At 37.0% G+C, this 21910-nt stretch overlaps 1 protein-coding gene across 1 annotated transcript in view; it reads left to right on the forward strand.

Annotated features, from left to right (window-relative positions):
* The window catches only part of TRDN (triadin), a 143064-nt gene that overhangs the window by 102865 nt on the left and 18289 nt on the right, over positions 1–21910 (forward strand). Inside the window, exons 14-16 of the mRNA XM_033512927.1 lie at positions 1345–1380; positions 2452–2514; positions 3338–3400. Coding sequence (XP_033368818.1) covers positions 1345–1380; positions 2452–2514; positions 3338–3400 — 162 coding nt within the window. The remainder of the gene's footprint in view (positions 1–1344; positions 1381–2451; positions 2515–3337; positions 3401–21910) is intronic.

The following is a 21910-nucleotide window of genomic DNA, read 5'->3' on the forward strand; positions in this document are numbered from 1 at the left end:
AAAGCTGTCTGGATGCTCTGAATAATGCAACTTGAGAGCTTGATGGAAGAAAAGTATGTCAGTGGGATTAATTGGTGGAATGACTTGGCAATAAAGATTCTGCAGCCAGGGATGTCATCATCTTTGCTTGTGTTATTGGCAGTAAAAATTCCTGTCTATCTTCCATACAAAGCTTCACATCTCAAAGCTCCATGCCTGAGTTTGTGGTTTTTAAGATGCATATGGTTCTGAACCTTGCTAAGCAACTTAAAGCAGATTTCATGTGGGTTTTCCTGGGCCCCAGAGGCATGCAAAATGCTACGAGTTCAAAGGCAGAAATGGTCTCAGATTAAAGAGAATCTTGTTGTTAGGACTTTAGGCTTACAAATTATTCTCATGCAGCACCTAGCACCAGAAGTGTAAGAAACCAAAAAAGTCAATCTAACTCACCAGAACTGAGGCATTCAGAAAAAATTGGACATTACAGAAGCCCCAGCAGCACTTCAGCCTCTACTTCCTGTGAGCAAAGTCTCAAGGAAGGCAGACAGAAAGAAGCTCTTTTTGTCAGTAAATTACACGCTTAATTTGTTTAACAGTTTTGATTAATTTGGGGAGAGTATGCAAATAATTAAACCACATTCTAGACATTAGAGATCTACATTACATGTAGAAATAATCCACTGAACAGTCATAGGTGTCACAGAAAAGTGGTGCTGTTGAACAGCTTTTGTGAAATCTGAAGCTGAAGAGATTTCCATTTTGACCAGACAGGCACAGTCCCTAGCACAAGTCTCTGAAGAAGTGAGTCAGAGAGAGAGAGACAATAGCAAGAATATTAAAGTATATAAGAATATGAATTTCCAAACAAGTTAGTGTTGGAGGAGAACTACTCTGATGCATGATACACATGCCTAAAAAACCTCACAACACAGATGAATTTGTAGCTTGAAGTGTAGTGTGCTCAGAGTTTCAGCAGGAGGAATTAAGCACATAACTTTGAGAGGAACATTCTGTAGAATGCATGTGAGAATTTTTTGAAGACAATGACAAGGGAAACACATTGAACAAATCTGTTTAAAGCAAGAAAGAAGTGGAACACATCTGTATTATGCTTAATATTAAAACCAATTGTCAGAAAATCAGAAGTATTATTTGAGGAGACCCTGAATATTGACATTTTGCCTCCACAATAGGCAAAATAACTTTATTCATTAAATCAACATAGACAGACTGTGGAATCCAGGCACTCTACAAATACAGCAATTTTAAATTTTTTTAAAAATCAAACACACATATTTCTTTTGGTTAAGGTAAAATGTTGTACAAATTTTAATTTTTTTCCCTGTGCTTATTTTTTCCATGCAGAAGAAAAGTCTACTGTGGAACCTAGAGAACTGAAAAGTACGTTGCTTTGTTGTTTTTCTTTATTTTTTCATTATCTTCGTGTTAGTTTTATGCAAGGGACAAGAGTATTTTTTTTTCTTTTATTTGAAAACATTCCTATACCTTAAATATTTTTCAATTAAAGAGAATACTCTTGCTTAAGGTTGCTTATGGTTCTATCTTTTGTAAGATAGTAAAACTTGGGTTCTTATCCACATTTGACACACTAAAAGGTCACAAAATGAAAACAATATTTTCACTAACTATAGCAATACCCAACATCATGCAGAACAAACTGAAACTAACAAATCTGGCTTTTCATGGATGAACAATTAAAAGAACACTTAGATTTGCTACTCTCGTACTGTTATTTTCTTCACCATCAAAAAGGGGATTCATTTCCCAAAGGAAAAATAAGAATTATAACTTTCTCCTATCCTTTACCAAACTCTTAATTTTCTAATTCAGAACATTCATAAGTAATTAAATTGTTTTAAAAAGGAAAAAAACATTCTCCTTATTTCTACTGTTACCTAAATAGCTGCCAAATTAGAGGCAGATGCTTTTGAAATAATGTCATATTGTAGGTGGTGCTTTAACTTTCCATGAATAACAGAAGTCTTGTAATGACAGTTTCAAAGATTCAATTAATAAAAAGTGTTATAAAGGTATATTGTATATGCAGTTTTTTTTGTGGCATTCTACACTTGTTTCCAAGTACCGTGTGCAAGTTTTGCTGTCATTCTATCAGGTCTTACAAAAGAGGCAGAACAGGTGCATGGCTATTGGGTCACCACAATAAACTCTTAGTTACACCAGGTTAATGGGCACAGTTTCCTGATTCCTGAGCATTTAAGGAATAATCTGGTGTGCATGTTTTTTCCATTTTTATCCTTAGCACTACATTCACTCTCTGGGTATTAAGCTGTATTTCTGAGCTGCTGGTAATTAAGTCACCAGCTTATCAAATCTTGAACATATTTCAGTTAGTGGATTTCCCATCCCAAATACATATATACATGCATACATAAATACATTTGTGTGTTTCTGCATAAAAGTAGCCAGCTAAACTTTAATTTCTATTTTTAGAGAAAAAAGAGGAGAAGAAAAAGAGTGATGAAAAGAAGACTACAACTGAAGCTAAGATGAAAGGTATAGTTTGGAAACATTTCTTACTGGCCTCATTCAGCTTTTACTCACATTTCTGGCTCATTTCCTATTGCTTTCTGTTAGGTTAATCCTATGCTTCTGTGTGTATTGTCCTTCTCTGAATTGCTCAGTCACTTTTTGCATTTGCATGTTTCCCCTTCTTCAGTATCTAATGTCTAATGTGTTCAGCACCCAATATTTCCTAAACCCATTTTAGACAAATCAAATGTCCTGTTTGGTGGCCATCTATGGCCATCGTGGTGGGCTTTGCAAACAGTTTAATACTGTTATACTGCACTACACAAAACTCATGGAAGATATCACTCAATTCATGGCACATCAATTTCTGAAGGTGGGGTAGATCTATTTATTTTATAGAATCACAACTGGAACTTACAGTGACAAAACTGCTAAGTCATGGTATCCATCTAAATAATATTTTGATCATGCATTGTCAGAAAGAATCTAAAATCCACTAAGATGTTGCTTCATTCAAAATATTTAAGTCATTTATTATTTTTTAATGATCTAATTGCTACTGAAACTTAAGCTAAAAGGTGCCACATTCACGCAATGATGATTTTTGCCTAACTTTTGATGAATTATTAAGGGTCAAAATCATCCACAGTTGAGGCATACTGATTAATTTTAATTTTCAGCTGATTGCTCATGGCAAGTTGGGTGCAAGTGCTATAAGGGAATAATCTGAGCTCCCAAATAAGTCACTTTTTTCAGTATGAGCCCACCAGGACTTGGTTGACTGCATATTTGAGTGTATGATTCAAAGTTCTAGCACATCAAATTACTCTCTTTAATTAAATCTTAGAAAAAACAGGAAAAAAGGAGAAAGCTCATGAGAAGACAGCTGTCCCTGAAATTAAAAAAGCAGGTAAGAAATTGAACTCTGACTTTCTCTGAAGTGATATCTGACTATTTAGTGTAAGCACTTTCAAGCTTTAAGCATTTTAGATAAGGGTGTATGTATTTCATTATAATTCAAGAAACTAAGTGGAGATATAGCTAGATAGATACAGATGTATCGCAGTGTATATATATATATATATATATATATGCATTATGTCTGTATTATGTTATGTTATAATATTCATATTCATATGTTTAATACATGTAATTCTCTGTTCTATTATCTTGGGACTTTTTAAAATATAATTATTTTTAAATAAATATAAATATATTTACAAGTAAATTACAAACACTCTTTTCATTCATACACTAAATTTATCAAGAGCATAATTAATTTCAAAGGCTACATGGCAGAGTCTGAATGGAAAGCATGTATTTTTCCATGAATAATTTTACAAATACAAATCATTTTAAGTAATAAATGGAAATATTACCCTATCAAACTACTAAGTGTGGGAGAAAATAGATGGTTATTGTCTGAATTTTTACTCATGTCCAGAAAAAAATTTTTAAAAGTTAAAGTTATATTAATATGTTAAACCTAATTGATTTTTTCATGCATAAAAATATAGATATTTCAATTAGATTAGAAATTAATAATTTGGGTCTTGTTACACTAAAAATGATGCATTTTTCTTCCCCATTATTCCAGTAAATCTGCAAGTATATTTAATGCAGAAATGGGAAAGTATCTCCAGTAAGTGACACAGCTTGCAAAACTGTCCCATTAAAATCAAGGAGAAACAAAATGCTCAGTCTAGTGGTTGGTCACCCTCTGAATAACTAGAAACATTGATTCCAATTGATGCTTTATCTGTCACTTTCCATATAGCATTCTACAAGCCCTCAAGTACTCCGATTAACCTTTCTGTAGATTAGTGTAATGCCTAAAGCCATGGAGAAAGGTTCAAAATGGGATAATATTCAGGGCTATATTTACTATGTCCTCAAGGCAAGCCTTATGCTCTGTTTTCTAATTATTTAAATCTGTTGCATGCTATTAAAAGCTGAAAGGCTCTATATCCCATTGTTTACTAATATTGTGGGTTACATATGCAAATTTCAATAAGCAACTGGTTTCTTTGCCACTGAATCCTATCTGGTCTGCATAATTTTTCCTATTCAAGTGTTTATGGATGGGAAGAGAAATAGTAATTTATGTTTGGGAAAATATAAAAATGCACGAGTTACCTGGGACAACTATCCTGGTAGCCCCATATTTAAATATGTATTTTATAGTAGAGAGTTGTACACACTGGGGAAGGGATAGGGATGAAAGAGAATATTCTTATTCTAGTTAAGTTGCATATTTTAATGTATAAAAACAGCTTCAAAAAGAACATAAGCTAACAATTCAAATACCTTTTGTAATTTTTTTCTGGTTCTAAGCTTTTATTTCACTTGAGAATACAGAATTGTAAAAGATTACATTTTACGGCAGAGCTGCAGCCTAAAGTTATTAATATGTTCATCTTCACAAGCAGTTGCTAAATCCAGTGAGTCATCCTACCAATGCTAGAAAGACACAAATTAGACAAGCCAAGATATCTGCACTTTTCTGTCACTTTTATTAGCTCTGTAGTTTGCTTCATTTTTGGAGTTTGCTAGCCTTTGTGTAAGAGGATGGTAATCCATAATGTATTCTAGATACAGGTGTTGCTGTTCTTCCTCTTTCAGCTTGTTCTTTGAATGCATGTGCATTCAAAGATTTGATTGGCAGCACCCATTGTTATCCCTAAAATGTTTTGAGCCTGAAATAATTGCTATATTTGATCAACAGAACAATAGTTCATAGTCCAGTCTTTACATCAGGCACCTCGATGTCTGATAGTCTTTACATAATTTGGACAGACACAAAAAATCAACCTCTGAGCACTTGAATCAGCAGAATAGATAAGCATCCAAAAGCAAAGAACAGCTTCCAGTTTTCTTAACTTTTCCCTTTAAAAGGCTAGACAGAGGCCATTGCATTGAAAATAAACCCACCCTGGTTTTCAAACTCTTGCATTTCCTCTGAATGCCTCTGATTTGTGTCTCATTTTGCTTGCCATGACCTTTGCAATCCATGAAGCCAAGGTGTTTTCAGGGCAAGCTGCCCATACTCATCCCCACACCAGTGGGCAGCTCCTTCTGCTCTGAGGTCTCCTGGCACCCAAGGCCCACTGCTGCTCCACACCCTTGCACACTTTCTCCCAGAAGACTCATCTCTGGCTGGAGGCCTGTCAACCAGGCATTCCCCATAGAGGAACGGTGGCATGTACAGCCTGTCCGGCTCAAGAGAGAAAGAAAGAGGTGCTCTGAAAGCACATAAGAGATAAAAACATCTCTAAAATAATGTTCTGACAGAAGCACTTCTCTATATTCCTCTCAATCTCTCTTGCTCTAACAAGAAATGTTTGTAATTGCAAATACTGCATATATTTGCAGATTAATATTTTAGGTTGTTCTTTTGGTCCAAGAGGCAATTTTATCTCTACTGCTACCAGAATGGAGGTTTTTTATAGCTCTTCATTAACTGTATTCCTGTGATATATTTGTTTATTTGCATGCCGGCTCACTCTTTTTCCAATTCACTCTTCCTCCATTTCTCACTCTTTCTCTCACTCTCCCCCACTCTCTGTTGCTGCAGAGGATCAAGAGTCATCTAATATGAAATGTTCTCTGTCTTTAGTACAGAGCAAACTGAATGATTCTTAATTAGCTATTAAAAATGCATTGTAGATAAAAGCACATTAATCCTCTGACCTTCAGCTCATACAAAAGCATTGTGTTAATTGTCCTGAAAAATAGATAATTCCATTGTTACAAGCTCAGAGGTTTAACTTAAACAAACATAATCATCGGACACAAGGGTCTGGCACAGTCAGAATTCAGAACCTTTTACAAAAATCTATCCAGTGCTACTCTGGATAAAGAAGGAGCTACATCTCCAAATCCTCCTTAAGGGGCTTGCTAAACCTTGGCAGATATAAGCCTTTGCCAGACTCTCCCAAAGTTTTTCCTGGTGTTTGGGACACATCAGCCCAGGGGGTTCCAGTCTGCAATCTGACTGAGAAAAGGGTCCCTCTGTGTCCAACCCCACATGAAAGTGAATATACAGCGACTGGTGCTTTCAGGCACTAATAGTTTTCTTGAAGATTTTTTCCTGATGGTCCCTTTCCCAGAGGCTGGAACTTCCCTGCTTCTTCTTGAATCAGCTTTCCTAGAAATGATATTCACACTAGCCTTTGTCTTTGACTGTTGCAAACTCCTTTCCCACACTGTTTTGCTTCTCAAAACAAATCACACAGGTAAAATGAGTTTATAAAGCAATAAAAATGTCAGCCTGGATCATCATACAATTTCCTACTTAAAATTCTGCTTCAAATGTCATTAATGATCTTCCTGTTATTCTTGCATTTTTTGATAACAAATCTTATAACTGCTTTAGAAAGATAGTGTCTTTTTCTCCACTTTCCATATGGGGAAATTCAGGTACAGACATGCAGTCCAGGCCAGCTGTCCACATATTTATCTTCTGTTTACACACATCTTCTGAAAGCTGAACCAATGATAGCTGGATTAGAGATCCCAAATTTTTGTACACTTTCACTATTTCCCTCGTGATAAACCAGAGACATCAGACAATGCAGCTGATGTCTAGGAATAAAATGGTTTGGCTAAAATCATATAGCCTTATCAGCAGGACAAGTGCAAGAATCCCTGGGTTCTGAACTTGGTGACAAATGTTTTGAGGTCATCACACTTAAGCTCCTCTCTGAGCAGTTCTGGTGTGCAGATCTACTCATCCCAGATCAGGGAGCATGACCTGACTTCCATTTTCTCATTTTGGTATCTGCATGCTCCCAACAGAGCCTACAAGCCCTACAAAACAGCATTGGAGACGCTCCATAAATAAAGGATCTAGCTTGCAGTGCTTGCACATCCATTTTTTGGATGCATCTACCACACAATCACAGAATCATTCAGGTTGGTAAAGACCTTTAAGATTACTGATTTCAGCTATTAATATAGCACTGCCAAGTCACACTAAACTGTATCCCTACACATTTGAATATCTTTTAAATACCTTCAGAACTGGTGACTCAACCTTTTCCCTGGGCAGCCAGCTCCAGGGCTTGACCAGCCTTTCAGTGAAGAAATTTTTCACAATATCCAATCAAAACCCTCCTGTCCTATTGCTTGATATCTGAGAGAAGAAACCAACACCTGCTTGGCCGGAACCTCCTTTCAGAGAGTTATAGAGAGCAATAAGGTCCTACCTTGAGCCTCCTCTTCTCCAAGCTAAACAATCCCAGCTCCCTCAGCCATTCCTCATAAAGTTTTTGGTCCAGACCCTTCACCAGCTCTGTCTGTCTTCTCTGAACACAGTCCAGTACCTCAATGACTTTCTTGAAGTGAGGTTCCCAAAACTGAACAGGCTTTTCAAGGTATGGCCTCAGCAGTGCCAAGCACAGAGGGACAGTCTCTTCCTTACTCTTGCTGTCCACACTATTGCTGGTGCAGGTCAGGATGCCATCAGCCTTCTTGGCCAGATGGACACAGTGCTGGCTTTTGTTCCATTGGCTGCCAACCAGCATCCCCATGTACTTTACTGCCAATCAGTTTTCCTGCCACACTTCCAACAGCCTGTAGCACTGCATGGGGTTGTTGTGACCCAGGTGCAGGACCTGTCACTTGGCTTTGTTGAACCTGATACAATTGGTCTTGGCCCATCAATCCAGTCTGCCCAAATCCATCTGCAGAACTCACCTGCCCTGCAGCAGATCAACACTCTTGCGCAACAAGAGTGGTTTCGTCCACAAATTGACTGAGGGATACTTGATCCTTTCATCCAGATCATTGATAAAGATGTTATTATGGCAAAGACATATCTATGATGCATGATACCATATGTTTCACACCAGGCAGTATTAGCAGAAGAGGTGAGTGGTGATGTCTCTCTTTAGATACCACAGTAAATCTTTGCCTCCTGAATAGGAAAAGTCTCTGGGGACTTAAAGTTACAGACAGACAATGAGGTACATTTTAATTATGTCACTGTAACAACCAAAAGAAGTCTTTCTGCAGTCATGAAAGAAACAAACTAAAAGTTAATCTTGGACATAAAAGTTGAAATCAGTACCTTATGACTGCCACAAAACTGGGATAACCAGGTTATTCTTGATACCCTATTACCCAGTGAGATCAAGACAGCAAGAAAGTCTCTAATTCTGTTTGGAGGAAGAATGCTAGTAGAAGGTAGAGCAGAGCAGAGGTGACCAGACAAGAGCAAGCATGGCTGACCAGGTCCCAGCAGCTATTTGCATGGGTTGACCACATGCATTTTCCTTACATGACAGTCCTTGTAATTTGAAAAAAAAAAAAACCACAATGGCTTTGTAGGAAATGGAGGGAGAAGACCATTTTATACACCAATAATATCTTGTTTTTTATTGTCCTCTCTACAATCAGGAAGATAAATTCCTTCAATAATTTTTAAATTCCTGGTCTGAACAACAATTAAAAATAATGCATCTAATTTTGTGACTACCTTAGCTCAACTTCTACCTTTTCTTGATATATTCTTGATATTAAGCCTTCCATTACAATAAAAAAACCACTACTGACACCTGGTGGCAAATTATCTTTTTCTTTCAACCCATATACCTGAGGAGTATTTTGTTGTTTGCTTTCAAATATGGCTATTTAAAAAGAGTTTGCTGAAGTAATGTTGAACCTACTGCTTACCTCCCCATGCTGCTTATCATACTGCTTTCATGGCTAGAAACATGCTAGGATGTCATCTAAATGTGACACTATTCTCAAAAGAATAATTTTGGAATGTAAATACTACTGCCAGAGAAGTAAAAATTAATTAAAATATGACAAAAGTTATAATTAGGGAAAAAACATACTTGGTTAATCCACTGATCTAGAGATGCAGATTCATACCACATATCCTGAAAATCTTTGGGCTGATTTAACTACAATAGATTGAATATTTCATTTGGGATACAAATGTTGATCCTAGGCTTTTCCTGATGAGCGAATGGGTTCTACTTGCACACATTTGTAGAAAGACATCTCTGTTGCCTCTCAAGAACAAGGTTTGAAACTGCTCACTCTACCCTGCCCACTGCCACGAGTGTACTTCCAGCTGAGTGTCTGACAACTTTAAGCAGCCCAGATTGGACACTGTGACGTGTCTTGTGTTCCCTTGTGTGAGTGGTGTCACAGGACAGATGTCAGCAGATGGAAGGGTGACGTGTGTTTTTGGAGGAGGCCACAATATAGGATCTGTAACAGGCAGTGAGATGTAGAGACTGTCACAATTTAGGCTGCTTACAAGGAAAAAATGGAATTGTGAAAAAAAGAAGAGAGCATAAGGTATTTTGAAAATGGTCATATATAGAAAATGAAACAAGTTTATTCACAAATTTTCGTGTGGCTTATTAAACAAAGTGTGAGGAAAAGAAAAAAACTGAGTCACTTAGGAAGTGGAGTACACATATAAGTGCTTTGATGCATTTTGGATCGACCAGACCTGTTTTCAGAATGACAGCTAGTAGAAAGTAGAAAGGTAGAAGTTTTGAGTGGTAGAACCCTGTCTGACTGGTTTTTTTACCTTTTTTTTTTTTTAATGACAAAAAAGACACTGTATTGAGTTGATCCTGGGCAGCTGCTAAACACCCACACAGCCACTCATTCACTCCCCCTTTATCAATATGATGGGGCTGAGAACAGGAAGAGCAAAAGTGAGAAAACTCATGGGTTAAGACAAATTAATAAATAAAATAAAGAGGAGAAAAACAAATTATGTAATCACTAACCACCTTGCCAAGCAGACTGGTGCCCAGCCAGTTGGAGCAGAGGACACCCTTCCCCTATTCTTCCTCTACTCTCAATTTTTATTGCTGAGCATGGCATTATATGGTAGGGAATACACCTCTGGCTAATTTGGTTCAGGTGTTCCAGCTGTGTCCTCTCCCAGCCTTTTCCCAGGTCCCAGTAGGAGCAGACAGTGTGGGAAAAAGAAAATTCTCTGATGCTGTACAAGTACTGCTTGGCAATAGCCAGAACTCAGGTTTGCTAAAAATATCTGAGTAACAAATCCAAACCAAAACATCATCTCTCCTAGCTAAACCCAGAACAAGAGCCTACAGTTTTCATTTATTTGCAGCTAGATTTAGAAAGACTAGCAGAAAAGACAAATGTAAAAATTAAGCAACAGAAATATTAAGAAATTAGTTGCTTTGTGATTCCTCATGCATAAGAATGGATAAGAACAATAATTAAGGAAACACGGTGTGTTAGGAGTTGAGAGCAGTTTTAGGAATAAACCACACAAAAAAACAAAGGAAGAACTTAAGGACCTATAAGGAACTATATGATTCTTCTCTAGGGTGTTTCTTACAATTATTCTTTCAACAGCTTTCTATGCTAGACAGTTCATCCACTTACACATTTCTGCAGAGGTTTGGCTCGTTGTGGGTTTGTGCAACCCTTAGCAAAGCCCCTGACTTTGAGTTCATCTTAATTATGATTCCAATTGATACGATATAATGATATTATATGAATCAATGCCCATACACCAACATCTATAAAAAGCACCTAGTTTTCCCAGATGGATAACTGCAGTTTCAGGTTTCATCTCCCCTACTACAGGCCAATCCATTCCTGACTAATAACTTGCTCATGACCCTATTATGCATGTCGGGCCCATTCTGATTTTTCCTTTCCTGCTGCTCTTCTCCTGGATCTTATTCATAATTCACTTGCAGTTTCCTGACATTTTTTCATTAGTAGATGCTTCTACTTTCACAAACTATGCACACAGCCATCAGCACTGGTAGCACCAACCCACAGAAATGCTGCAGTAGAATTCCTGCACAGTTGCCAGCAAGTGATGTAATTTACTCTTTTTTCTCTTACACAAACAGGGCTTAGGGGCATCTCCTGACTTTGATAAAAATGTCCTGTTTGTGGGGCTTTGTACAACAAAATCACAGAAAGAGGAGATGGAAATGACCTACTAGGTCTTCTAATCCTTCCTTCTGACATTGCAGGGTAATTCCTTACAGAATACCTTCAAGTGCTTTAGCCAGTTTAGTTCTAAATGTCTGAAGTAACTAGGCCTCCATCAATTTCCACAGAAGATTATTCTACAACCTTATAGATCTCACAGTTAAGAAGTATTTCATTCCAGTATGCCTAAATTTTTCCTTGCTTAATTTTATCCCATTACTCAGAGTTATGTTCTCTTGTGACACCCAAATATAGTCTTTCTAACCTCAGGGCCCAGTTCCCTACTGTTTCATGTTACATTGGCACTTACATTTACATCTGGAAGGTAGCTTTAAAACTGACAAGGTGAACGGAAAATTGAGGTTGATACTTTTTCATACAGACATGAAATTATAAACCTCGTAACAGGGGACACTGACCATGGCCACATATCACCTGTCTATAACGCACTGAAGAGAGTGGAAGTTGCATATCTAAATTGAAGAAAGAACAAAAGAAAGTCATTTGAGTTATTTACAAAGTAAGGAATTTATTATTTTATTTTGTTTTTTACATAGAAGAATACAATAGTCAATTCATCTCTTCAGAAAGAGGTGACTTGGTTATTGTGGATACTAAGTACCTTTACAGAAAAGAAAAAAAAAATATATTCTGGCTACAATAGCTCCCTTTAACATAGTAGGGACAGCTAAACAAGAATGAATGACTGAGATCTGAAGCTAACTGAATCCAGACTGAAAATGAGGTGCATGTTCTTAACACTAAGAGTGATAAACTACCACAGCATAGGGTGGATATTGCTTTCCCTGGTGTCTGCAGAAGATGATTGTTTACCTAATGAAAAATACACATCAGCTGAAAAGGTGCCTAGCTGAAATATAGGAGTTTCTGACAACAAAATGTCAGACTAGATAGCTTGATGGTGTGTTCTAGCCTTGAGCATTACAAAGGTATACCCTCAGAGATATACATAATAAGCTAAAAGAGAATATAGCAAAGAGTTAATGCAGGAATGCAGCTGGAGAAAACTGCCTTACAGGTTCATTGGAAAAACAGAAATTCCTTTCTGCATTACTTTTATAAGCCATTTTAAGCTGAACACGTGACTGGTAGTCATCCTCTAAGTACATAGTCTTCCATGGAAAATAGAAAAGCTGGCTTTCCTAATTGACATTTCCAGAAATCTTCAAGGCAAATATGGCTATTTATTAAAAATCAAATTGTATCTCCCCAAACAGATAAAAACAAAAGAATAAAAGCAGGCTCACAGTGAGGGAGAAGGGAAAAAAATCTGGCAGAGTAGAGATGCAAACACAGCAGAAAGGCAATTCCCATGGTCTCCATGTGACTTGTTAAGGGAGTCTCCTCCTGAAAGAAGTAAAAAGGCATTTCAAACATGTCTTACACCAAAACTTCAAAGCACTCAGTGGACTTTGAATTCTCTGCGCCATCATCATCATCAGTGATTGACAACATGATTTCAAAGCATGTCTAAAGATTCAGCATGTCACCTGGATATACAAACACGTCACAGAAGGCCAGACATAACTCCCATTGATTTTCTGTGAGAACTGAGCTCCTAAACACCTCCTCTGCTTTTGTGAAAATGAACAGAGGCTGCAAAGTCATCATGGTGTTTCTGTCCATATTACCCATTGAAAGAGTTTTTCAACTGGGAATGGTAAAATTATCTATACCAAAAGAAAACCAAACATTTGTGCCATTCCAGGACACAGTTAGAATTCAAGAGATAGAAATTAGATGAAATTAAAAGAGGGGAAGTTAGAAGAAACCTTTTCCTGCCTTCCCCTTGTCTCTCCTTCACATCACAATATGAACTGACTCAGTCTAAGACTGGCTCTCCACTGCAATTGATGTGTTGACTCTCAGGTGAAAGACTCATCTCCTCTTTCCTTTACTAGGAATCAGCTTCAGTGGAAACTGATCCTTTCCCATCCTTGCCCACTGTCACATGAAAAAAGGAGATTTTCCTAAACGCTTAATGTTTGATTAGTCTGTCCATGTCCCAGGAGAACTGAGACCCTAGTGCCCAAGCAGCCTGTCAGTGTCCCATTATGGGCACTCATCACTGAGCATTTCACCAGATCAGAGGGTGCTTTGACTGACTTGTCCAGGGTCACATGCCAAACAGAGAGATTCCCTTCTGGATCTCCACATCATTACCTCTGTCAGTGACTGCTAGCACCCATTAGGGACTCACATTAACAGCTCACAGAATAGCATTCTATTAATAAAATTGTGACAGGTTTAGGCTGAAGAATTGCCAGTGATAGTGTGTGACTGCAAAAATGCATCCAAAGCAATATACTAAAAAGATGATCAGAATGCACTGAACATTGCTCTTACCCAATATGTGTCCCTGTGGGGGAGAAGAGAGGTTCAGGCCATTGAATGAGCCCAGAAGTTATGACAGAGTCTTCCCTAACTTCTGCCAATTCTAATTTACTTTTGTATTATTTATGTACATTCAGGTGGATCTCATGCGAGTTTAGTCATACATCTATACCTTTACTCAGTGAGAGGTGGTGGCACCTCAGGGTGGGTATCTCAGTATAGTATCTGAGATAATCTTGGGATTGGGACATGCATCAGTCCAAGGAAAGCAATTTCATCAGTGTTGCTGACTCAACAGCAGGTGTTCTTCCTTTATCTCTCGTGGTTTTCACCTCTTCTGTGGTTTATTGACTATAAAATACCTCTGAGTTCCCTCCTGTGAAAGGGTTTTGACAGAATCTGGCTGCAGTCCCCACTCCCCTCCACCCTCTGTTTAGTCCCCCTCAGATTGTATTGTGTGGGGGAGGTTGGGTATGTTGACCATGTTCCATCCAGGGAGTAGCAATAGTATTCTCCCCTGTAATTTCCATATTGGAAATCTTCTTATTTACATGCCTCCTGCCCTGCCCACCCAAGTGTTGTACAAAATAATTGCCAGCACAGGAAAAGGTGGAACTACCTGGGCTGTGCAGCAGCTGGGTGGCATAGCTTTAATTTAAGAATCTAATTTATTTCATCAACCCTCTTTATGCTGTTCTGGGGATTAATGTAATGTTTATTTTTCCAATCACATTCAGAAATAACAGGATTAGAATATGCCTATGTCTCAAACAATACAAAGTTAATCTCTTTAATGAAGGAAAACTGTTCTATGCCCTAAAAATAAGATGCGTATCTGAGTCAGCAGGCCGGATATTTGGGATAATTATTCTATGTTAAATGTCCATGCACAGATACATCCACCGGGTTGAAATGATATAACTATGCAGTACTATTTTCTGCTGTTGCTAAATAGACAAGTTCATGGCTTGACTCACAGCTAAAGTCAGTCAGGAGGAATCTTCAGAGTCTGAGATCCTGAAAAAGATTTTCCTTCCTTTCTTTTGCTTTGCACTTAAAGAGAAAAAAAATATTTTTTTCCCTTGACCTTGAAATAAAGCTTTAAAAGCTTTTACTAAGTTTTGATGAGTACATATTAGATAAACACATTCATGTCACTGAATTGGAAGTGTACCTCAGTCTTTTGTGCCTTTCCACTATGAAGGTTCATAGATCAGAGGTATTTCTGACTTAAAATATAAGCCTTTACACTTCACTTTTAGTTATGATTGTTTAACATTTCAGTAAATGTTCCCAATGGCTGTGCTTGTTTTCCTGATGTGTTTTCCAAGAAGCAGAGCCAATTTTGTGGTTTGCTATATGTAACTCTGAGAGACTAAGTCAGATAAATTATTATTGAATGATTAGGAAAATGGAATAGGCAAATGCTCTTTAACGGAAGAGCCATACACAATTGTGGTCATAAAAGCATTGATTTTTAGCTTGATTGCAGTATGTTCTGCATGAAGTTGTTTTCTCATAGATTCTGCCTCACGAGTGTAATTAGAGTAGTGTGCTACCTATAAAGATGAATGGATGGACATTTCACTATTTAAGATTTCCCTTTTCACAGAGTGAGAATGTTGACAGCATCTGTATTCAGCGATATGAAAATATCTTCTTCCTGGTGATAAGGTCTATAGATGCCATCTGTACATCTATCTATCTATCTATCTATCTATCTATCTATCTATCTATCTATCTATCTATCTATCTATTTCTATCTATCTATCTATCCATCCATCCATCTATCCATCCATCCAACAGACAGAAAGAAATGGAAATGTGTTAAGAAGTACAGAAAGAGATATCACAAGGATGTATAGCATACATGCACTTAACAAGGCCTGTTCTAACCCAAATTTCTCTTCTGAATCCAACACCATTGGTGCTGAGACTTATGAAGAAAAAATTGGAGTATTTCCCCCAGATGTTTCAAGGAAAGATAAAAAATGCTCAAGAAAATTCTTGTCTCTTACAGTATTCATACTAATTCAAATGACAGGTTATTCCAGGTAAATATCTGATTCCTAAGTTTTAGGAAGTAATGGTATTACTCACATTTGCTGCATAAAAAACCATTACCTTTTCTTGAAAGGACTGCAGTTTCTGTAATTAGATACACTTACAGCTTCCTGTGTGTGGATGACTGCAATCCCATATTACACTCCTGAGTTTTACTTTTTTAAACCATGCCTGATGAAAATAATGTAGAAGCATAGAACATTTTAAAATGTTCTTCTGTAAAAGACCTTTAAGCTTATTGAGTCCATCCTTAAACCCATCACTACCAAGTCCACCACTAAACCACATCTCCAAGTGAACACACATACACTTTAAATACCCCCAGGAATTTAAACACCTCATTTCCCTGGGCAGCCTCTTACAATGCTTGAGCATCCTTTTTGCAAAGGAATCTTCTTTAATAGCAAATCTAAACATCCTCTGGCACAACTTGAAGCCATTTCCTCTTGTCCCACTGCTCATTATCTGGGAGAAGAGATCCCCATCTTGCTACAACCTCCTTTGAGGTAGTTGTAGAGAAAGTGATAATGTCCCCCTCAGAGCCTCCTTTATTCAAGGTTAAACAAACCCAGCTCCCTCAGCTGCTCCTGAGGAGCAGCTTGTGGTTCAGACCTTTCACCAGCTCCATTGCCCTTCTTTGGACTCATTCCAGTCCCTTAACGATTTTTAAGAAGTCAGGAGCACAAAATTGGAGAGAGGATTTGAGGTGCAGCCTCACCTGTAGTGAGTACAGGGAGATGATCCCTGCCCTAGTATGTCTAGCCACAGGATTTCTGATACAAACCAGGATACTGTTCATGCATGAACATGTATTTAACATGAACGAGTTTTTACCTGCTCTGCAGCAGGAGAAACTGAATCCATTCCAGCAATTACAAAGTAGAAAGGCGAAATCACCAATTAGTGGAACCATGAACCACTATTATATTTGAAATTGGCCATTCCCCAAGTGCAGGCTTTTTCTTACTGTAACTGAATCACTTGTCTGCTCACATCCCTCCTCTGTTTGCTTTATTTTTTGCTCTATTGAACGAACCCTTTTAATGATCTTGGGAAATCTGTTTGAGCTAACATTTAGTATTTCATCCATGTGCATTGCCAAAACACTTTTTGAAAAGCTCTGGGGCTTTAGGTTGCTAACTGCTTCTGATGCTCTGGTACCCAGGGCTTGCAGGCACTCATTGGCTGCACAGAACATAGAGCTGCCTGGAGAATGGTGATAGACTTGATGGTGTGAGGAGACACTGCAGAGAAAAACAACACCTCCACAGGTTGGTGATCAGAAGGGACTTGGACACATCAAAGAAATTTAGAAACTATCAAAAAGCCTGCTACTGTGAGTGGAGAAGAAATAGATACAATGCTGAGGTGAAAAGGTACCCTTCTCAGAGAGTGGATGGAAATTTTTGTCTGTCTTTCCTGCTTCAGTGGAAAATTATCTGTCTACATTTAAGAGTACTATTTTCCATTTTCTGTTGTAATCTACAACAGAGGAATTTTAGCTAGCTAACTCCTTTTTCTTTGCCCTACACTATTCAAGCAGCTTTATGTGCCACATTGGTTATCAGTTAATTTTAAAATTTTTATCTTGTAGTCCAGTCTCATGTTTCTTGAGGAAATTTTATTTTAACACCCAGAAGCTCTGCATATGCCATTTTACCCAGCTAAAATAACATTATCTGCAGTTTCCCTTTTTTTGGCATGGCAAAATCTCTGCAGGCAGAAGATAGAAATGCAAAACCTGCAGTCTGGGATTCAAGGCTTATTGGTCCCTGCCAATGAACTTCCCTGTTATTCCCATTATTCTCAAAGCAAGCTAGTTAAACTCTGGTCAGAGATTTTATTGTTGTCATGTAATGGGTCAGGAGCAGCTCTAAAGCAGTAGTGGCACTGCACTTTGCTTTCCCCTGTGCACAACTTCAGCCCTGTTGGTGAAATGAGAAGCCTTTCTCATGCCCACCAAGAAATGTTATTTTGGAAAGGCAAGAAGAGTTTTTGCCAGAAGTTGTCACAGAGCATATGGTTATATCATGCTCAGTGATTAAGACAGGGAATAAAATCAAGTGTTAGCCCAAACACAGAACTTTGCATGTGGAAGAGATGTTGATCTTTCTAAATAGCTCTTTTATGCTGTCAAATTTTAGGGGTTCTGGCATGCTAAAAATTTAATTGTAGATTAGTATGAGCAGTTTTGATAAAACCTTCACAGATTTTAAGTCTACTAAGAAGAAGAAATATTATTTCTTTATTTCATTGTTGTATGGAATTTTTACAGTCTTTATGGTAAAATGGAGACATTACTTCAGAAAGGGAAGATGCTCTGATACAACACCCCTATATGTGGGCATCTGTTGTTTCAGAAGTGACTGAAATCAAAATTTAAAAAAGTATTCCAAAAATCTTTTAGATGTGGTAAGGTAAAATTTACTTCAGTAATACCACATAATTAGTGAAAATTTATCAGAAATATTATAAATTAAAAAACAAATTGGTAAGAAATTCTTAAAGACACTTTAAGAATGAACACTTCTCAGAATTGTTGGAATATCAGTTGAAATCAATACTGTGTTGTGGAAAATAATTTTAAGAACTTCAAGTAAGTTAAAAAAAATAAATATTAAACCACAGTATATTTTAACAGAAGGTTTCACAATTCAGTGTTTAATTGCTATATGCTCAACCACAGTTAATTTTGAAAAATGCTCAGCTATCTGGGGTGTGTTCCTCTTTTATCACTGTAAATCACATTAGCTTCAAATTGTGCCACTTAATAAATAGTTTCTAAATTCTGGTACATCTGCTAGCCTGGGAGCAGACAGCAGTGAGACTGGTCTCCAGGCGACTTTAATTATGTTTTCCATTCACTTGATGGAAGTTCTCAGCCATCAGATGCCACCTGCTATCATTTTTATTTCCAGTCATATGAACTCTTGCTCAGGGCAGCAAAGGAAACCTTAGCTGTCATTCTTGTAAGGTGCAGTGTCATGAAAACTCTGCTGTTGTATTGTTCTTGCAAGGCCAGAACCTAGCTCCCAAAGCCTTCACTCGACTGACTGTACTTTGGTGGGTAAAAACTGCCAGGGTTTTTTTTTATTTCTGTAAAACCAACACAGTTTGGACTTCAAAGAACTGGAAAATATTTTTTTTTTTATTTTCAACACAATTCTTTCTGATTCTTGAAGTTTCTGTTAATTTTTCTGCCATCTTTTTATTCTCCCGCTTTTAATCACAAGATGAATTAAATACCTATGTCAAAATAAATGATAGAGCCAAGAAATGAGGGAAGATTTACGTGAGTCTCATTAGGAACATTCTGCTTGTTAGAACTATGGTTGCATTGTGTGAGGCATTTTCATCACACAACCTATTTTCTGTGTAGACCATTAGCCAGTCAGTGGGGTTTGATTAAGTCCATTCTAGTATGTGATCATCAGGTAAAAACCAGCAGAGGTTGAAAATGTTAGCTGAGGTTTCGGGTGAGAATTCCTCCTTCAGTAAACATTACATTCAGTAAACATAAAAATAGTTAACATTTTAATTTTTTCTTTAGTTTTTGATTCAGTGAATCATATCCTCCAGAGGCACCTGTAATTCTTCACAGCAATTCCCCAGGATCTTGGTATTTAGTCCAGATCAGCAGCAAAGGAATCTATTGGGTGACATCATGCTTGATTAGGATATTAGCTACCATTCAACTAGGACACTGTGGTTGCCCACTGATGTTGAAAATAGTTTCTGTTTTGATATTTGATATTTGATATTTGATTTTGTTATTTTTAATTTGTTATTACCAACATGTTTTTGGTAAGCCTCCAAATAAAAAGGCTCTTTTAGATACAACATATACAGGAATGTTTCTAATAATTATAAGGGTTTTAGCTGCTATTTTAACATGGTGCATCATTATCTGAGCTATCAATATACTGACTCTGAAATACTCATGTATCTGAATAATATTTAAAGATATTTTTAATACCTTTAGGTGTGTTTGAGTGAGAGATTTCTAGGAAAAAAGGCACAGAGAAGCCTTTCAAGAGAGTACAATTCGAGATCCATTTATTTCCAAGAACTTTTAGTTATCAAAATTATAGATTGCATGCAGCTGTTGAAGATTTCCTGTTCTGAAATGTACAATGTACACTTTATTATAAATCCATTGTTAAAAATGTGTAAAAGTTTTGTTAACCCCAGATCTGGAATTCACTTCAGAGCAGTGTTTGAAATATTCCATTTTGGAAGTTTGTCTAAACTCAAACAACCAAACTCTGTACCAGAGCACTGGGGCATCCTTGTCTAATAGCTTATTACCAACCTCCTAGGGACTCACTGCCACGAAAGGCACTATATAAGCTTACAGGGATTTTTATTCTTGCCCCATGTGTAGTTTAGATGTCATTTGTAGTTACTGTGTACTGGTAGTTTACTTCAAACGAATGCTGATTGAGGCCTGAGGAAACGATCGAGCTATGTGCTAAAAAGAGGCAAAAAAATAAAATAACTGCTTTGCTGTTCTACTGAGATACATCTGTGCTGGCTGCCAAATGCTCATTCCTAGTTTGAATTCAAAATTGATCACTTTAGCCTGTAGAGATAAGAACAAAGTCAGATCATATTTGCTTAAATATTTGGTGGTTTTTAATAAAATATTTTTTTAAGTACTATTGTACTTTAGTCCTTCAGAAGAGTCAATAAAAGAAGAACCTGTTCATTCACCTGAGGAAAGCTTGTATAAGCGTGTTTACTTTTGGAGAATATAGACCAGAATACAATTGTCCTCGAACACCTTCAGAGAATAATTGTAAAAAAGAAAAGGGTGCTTCACAGTGCTCCACAGATGATGAATTATTTCATCAGCTTAGCCTTTTAAAGCCAGTTGTAGGTTTTTTCAAGAAAAGAAAATTGATAGGGTTGTCTGAGCTACCCAATCTTTGAATTGCACAGTATTTGGATGGTTTACAGGAGCCCTCTAAGAAGACCTAAATATCAAATGTGTCTTCAAAATTTTCTGAAGAAATTGGCTTTTTTTGGAAACTTCTCTTCTTAACCAACATGAAAAAAATATACCCACTGAGAAGCAAGAGAACATATTGCTGTTGTTTTCAAGAAAAAGATATAATGAATATTAAAACCCAATTTAATATAAGCTATGTTCCCAATAACACTCCCATAGTTTAAAAGTTAAACCTGTGCAAGGTACCAATGAAAGAGACAAATTTCACATTGTCTCAAATTACAACAGTATGACTCATTGGTCAGTTCATTTTTTGGTGTTGTTTTCCATTGAGTTGATAAGTTGTGTTAATTGTGTCTTACAGCAAGTAACCATATTTAGGGACTTCAGAAGTCCTGATCAGTTTTCCCTCCTTCTGTAAGATCTACCAGATGTTCATTTCTTTGCAGCTAGGTCATTTATTTCATTGAAGTGTGTAGATGTAAATGCTATACAGCTTCAAAGGTACTTCCACAGTTCAAGGTCCTACACAATCTCCTCTGGACAATTTTCTTTCAATCTCTCCAGACTAGATGGATAAGTATGGCTTCAGAAATCAAATGTGAGACACCTTGGCTTGAAAAGAATATCCTAACACTATTTGCATTTTCATATTAATATGTGCTATTGAAATAAATTATTCGTAATTTTTCTATACTCTAAAAACAAAAACAAAAACAATACACAAACCCACCAAATTGTAAGATTTTCTTACTGGAAAAATTGTCCAGCTATTTACTATATTTATTATATGTTATATATTTCTGATGATGGGAAAACACATTGATTCTTTCAAAATAAATTATGGGCTTAAAATATACGAAAATATGTTGCCCTAATAAACGGCAACTTATATGAAAAAAGGAAATAAAGAACTTGAGGGCTTTATTTGGATCCAGTCTGTTATTATAAATGATGCTCTCAATTTATTTATTTTTTAATAACCTCCAGCAAGGGAAGATTATTGTGATAAATGTTTCATATTGTTGCAATATATACCTTTCAAAATTTCCATATCTGGCAACTAATAGGCACTTCTTGAAGGCTTCAATAGGCTCC

Source organism: Parus major, chromosome 3, assembly GCF_001522545.3.
Source record: "Parus major isolate Abel chromosome 3, Parus_major1.1, whole genome shotgun sequence".
NCBI classification, from domain to species: Eukaryota; Metazoa; Chordata; class Aves; order Passeriformes; family Paridae; genus Parus; species Parus major.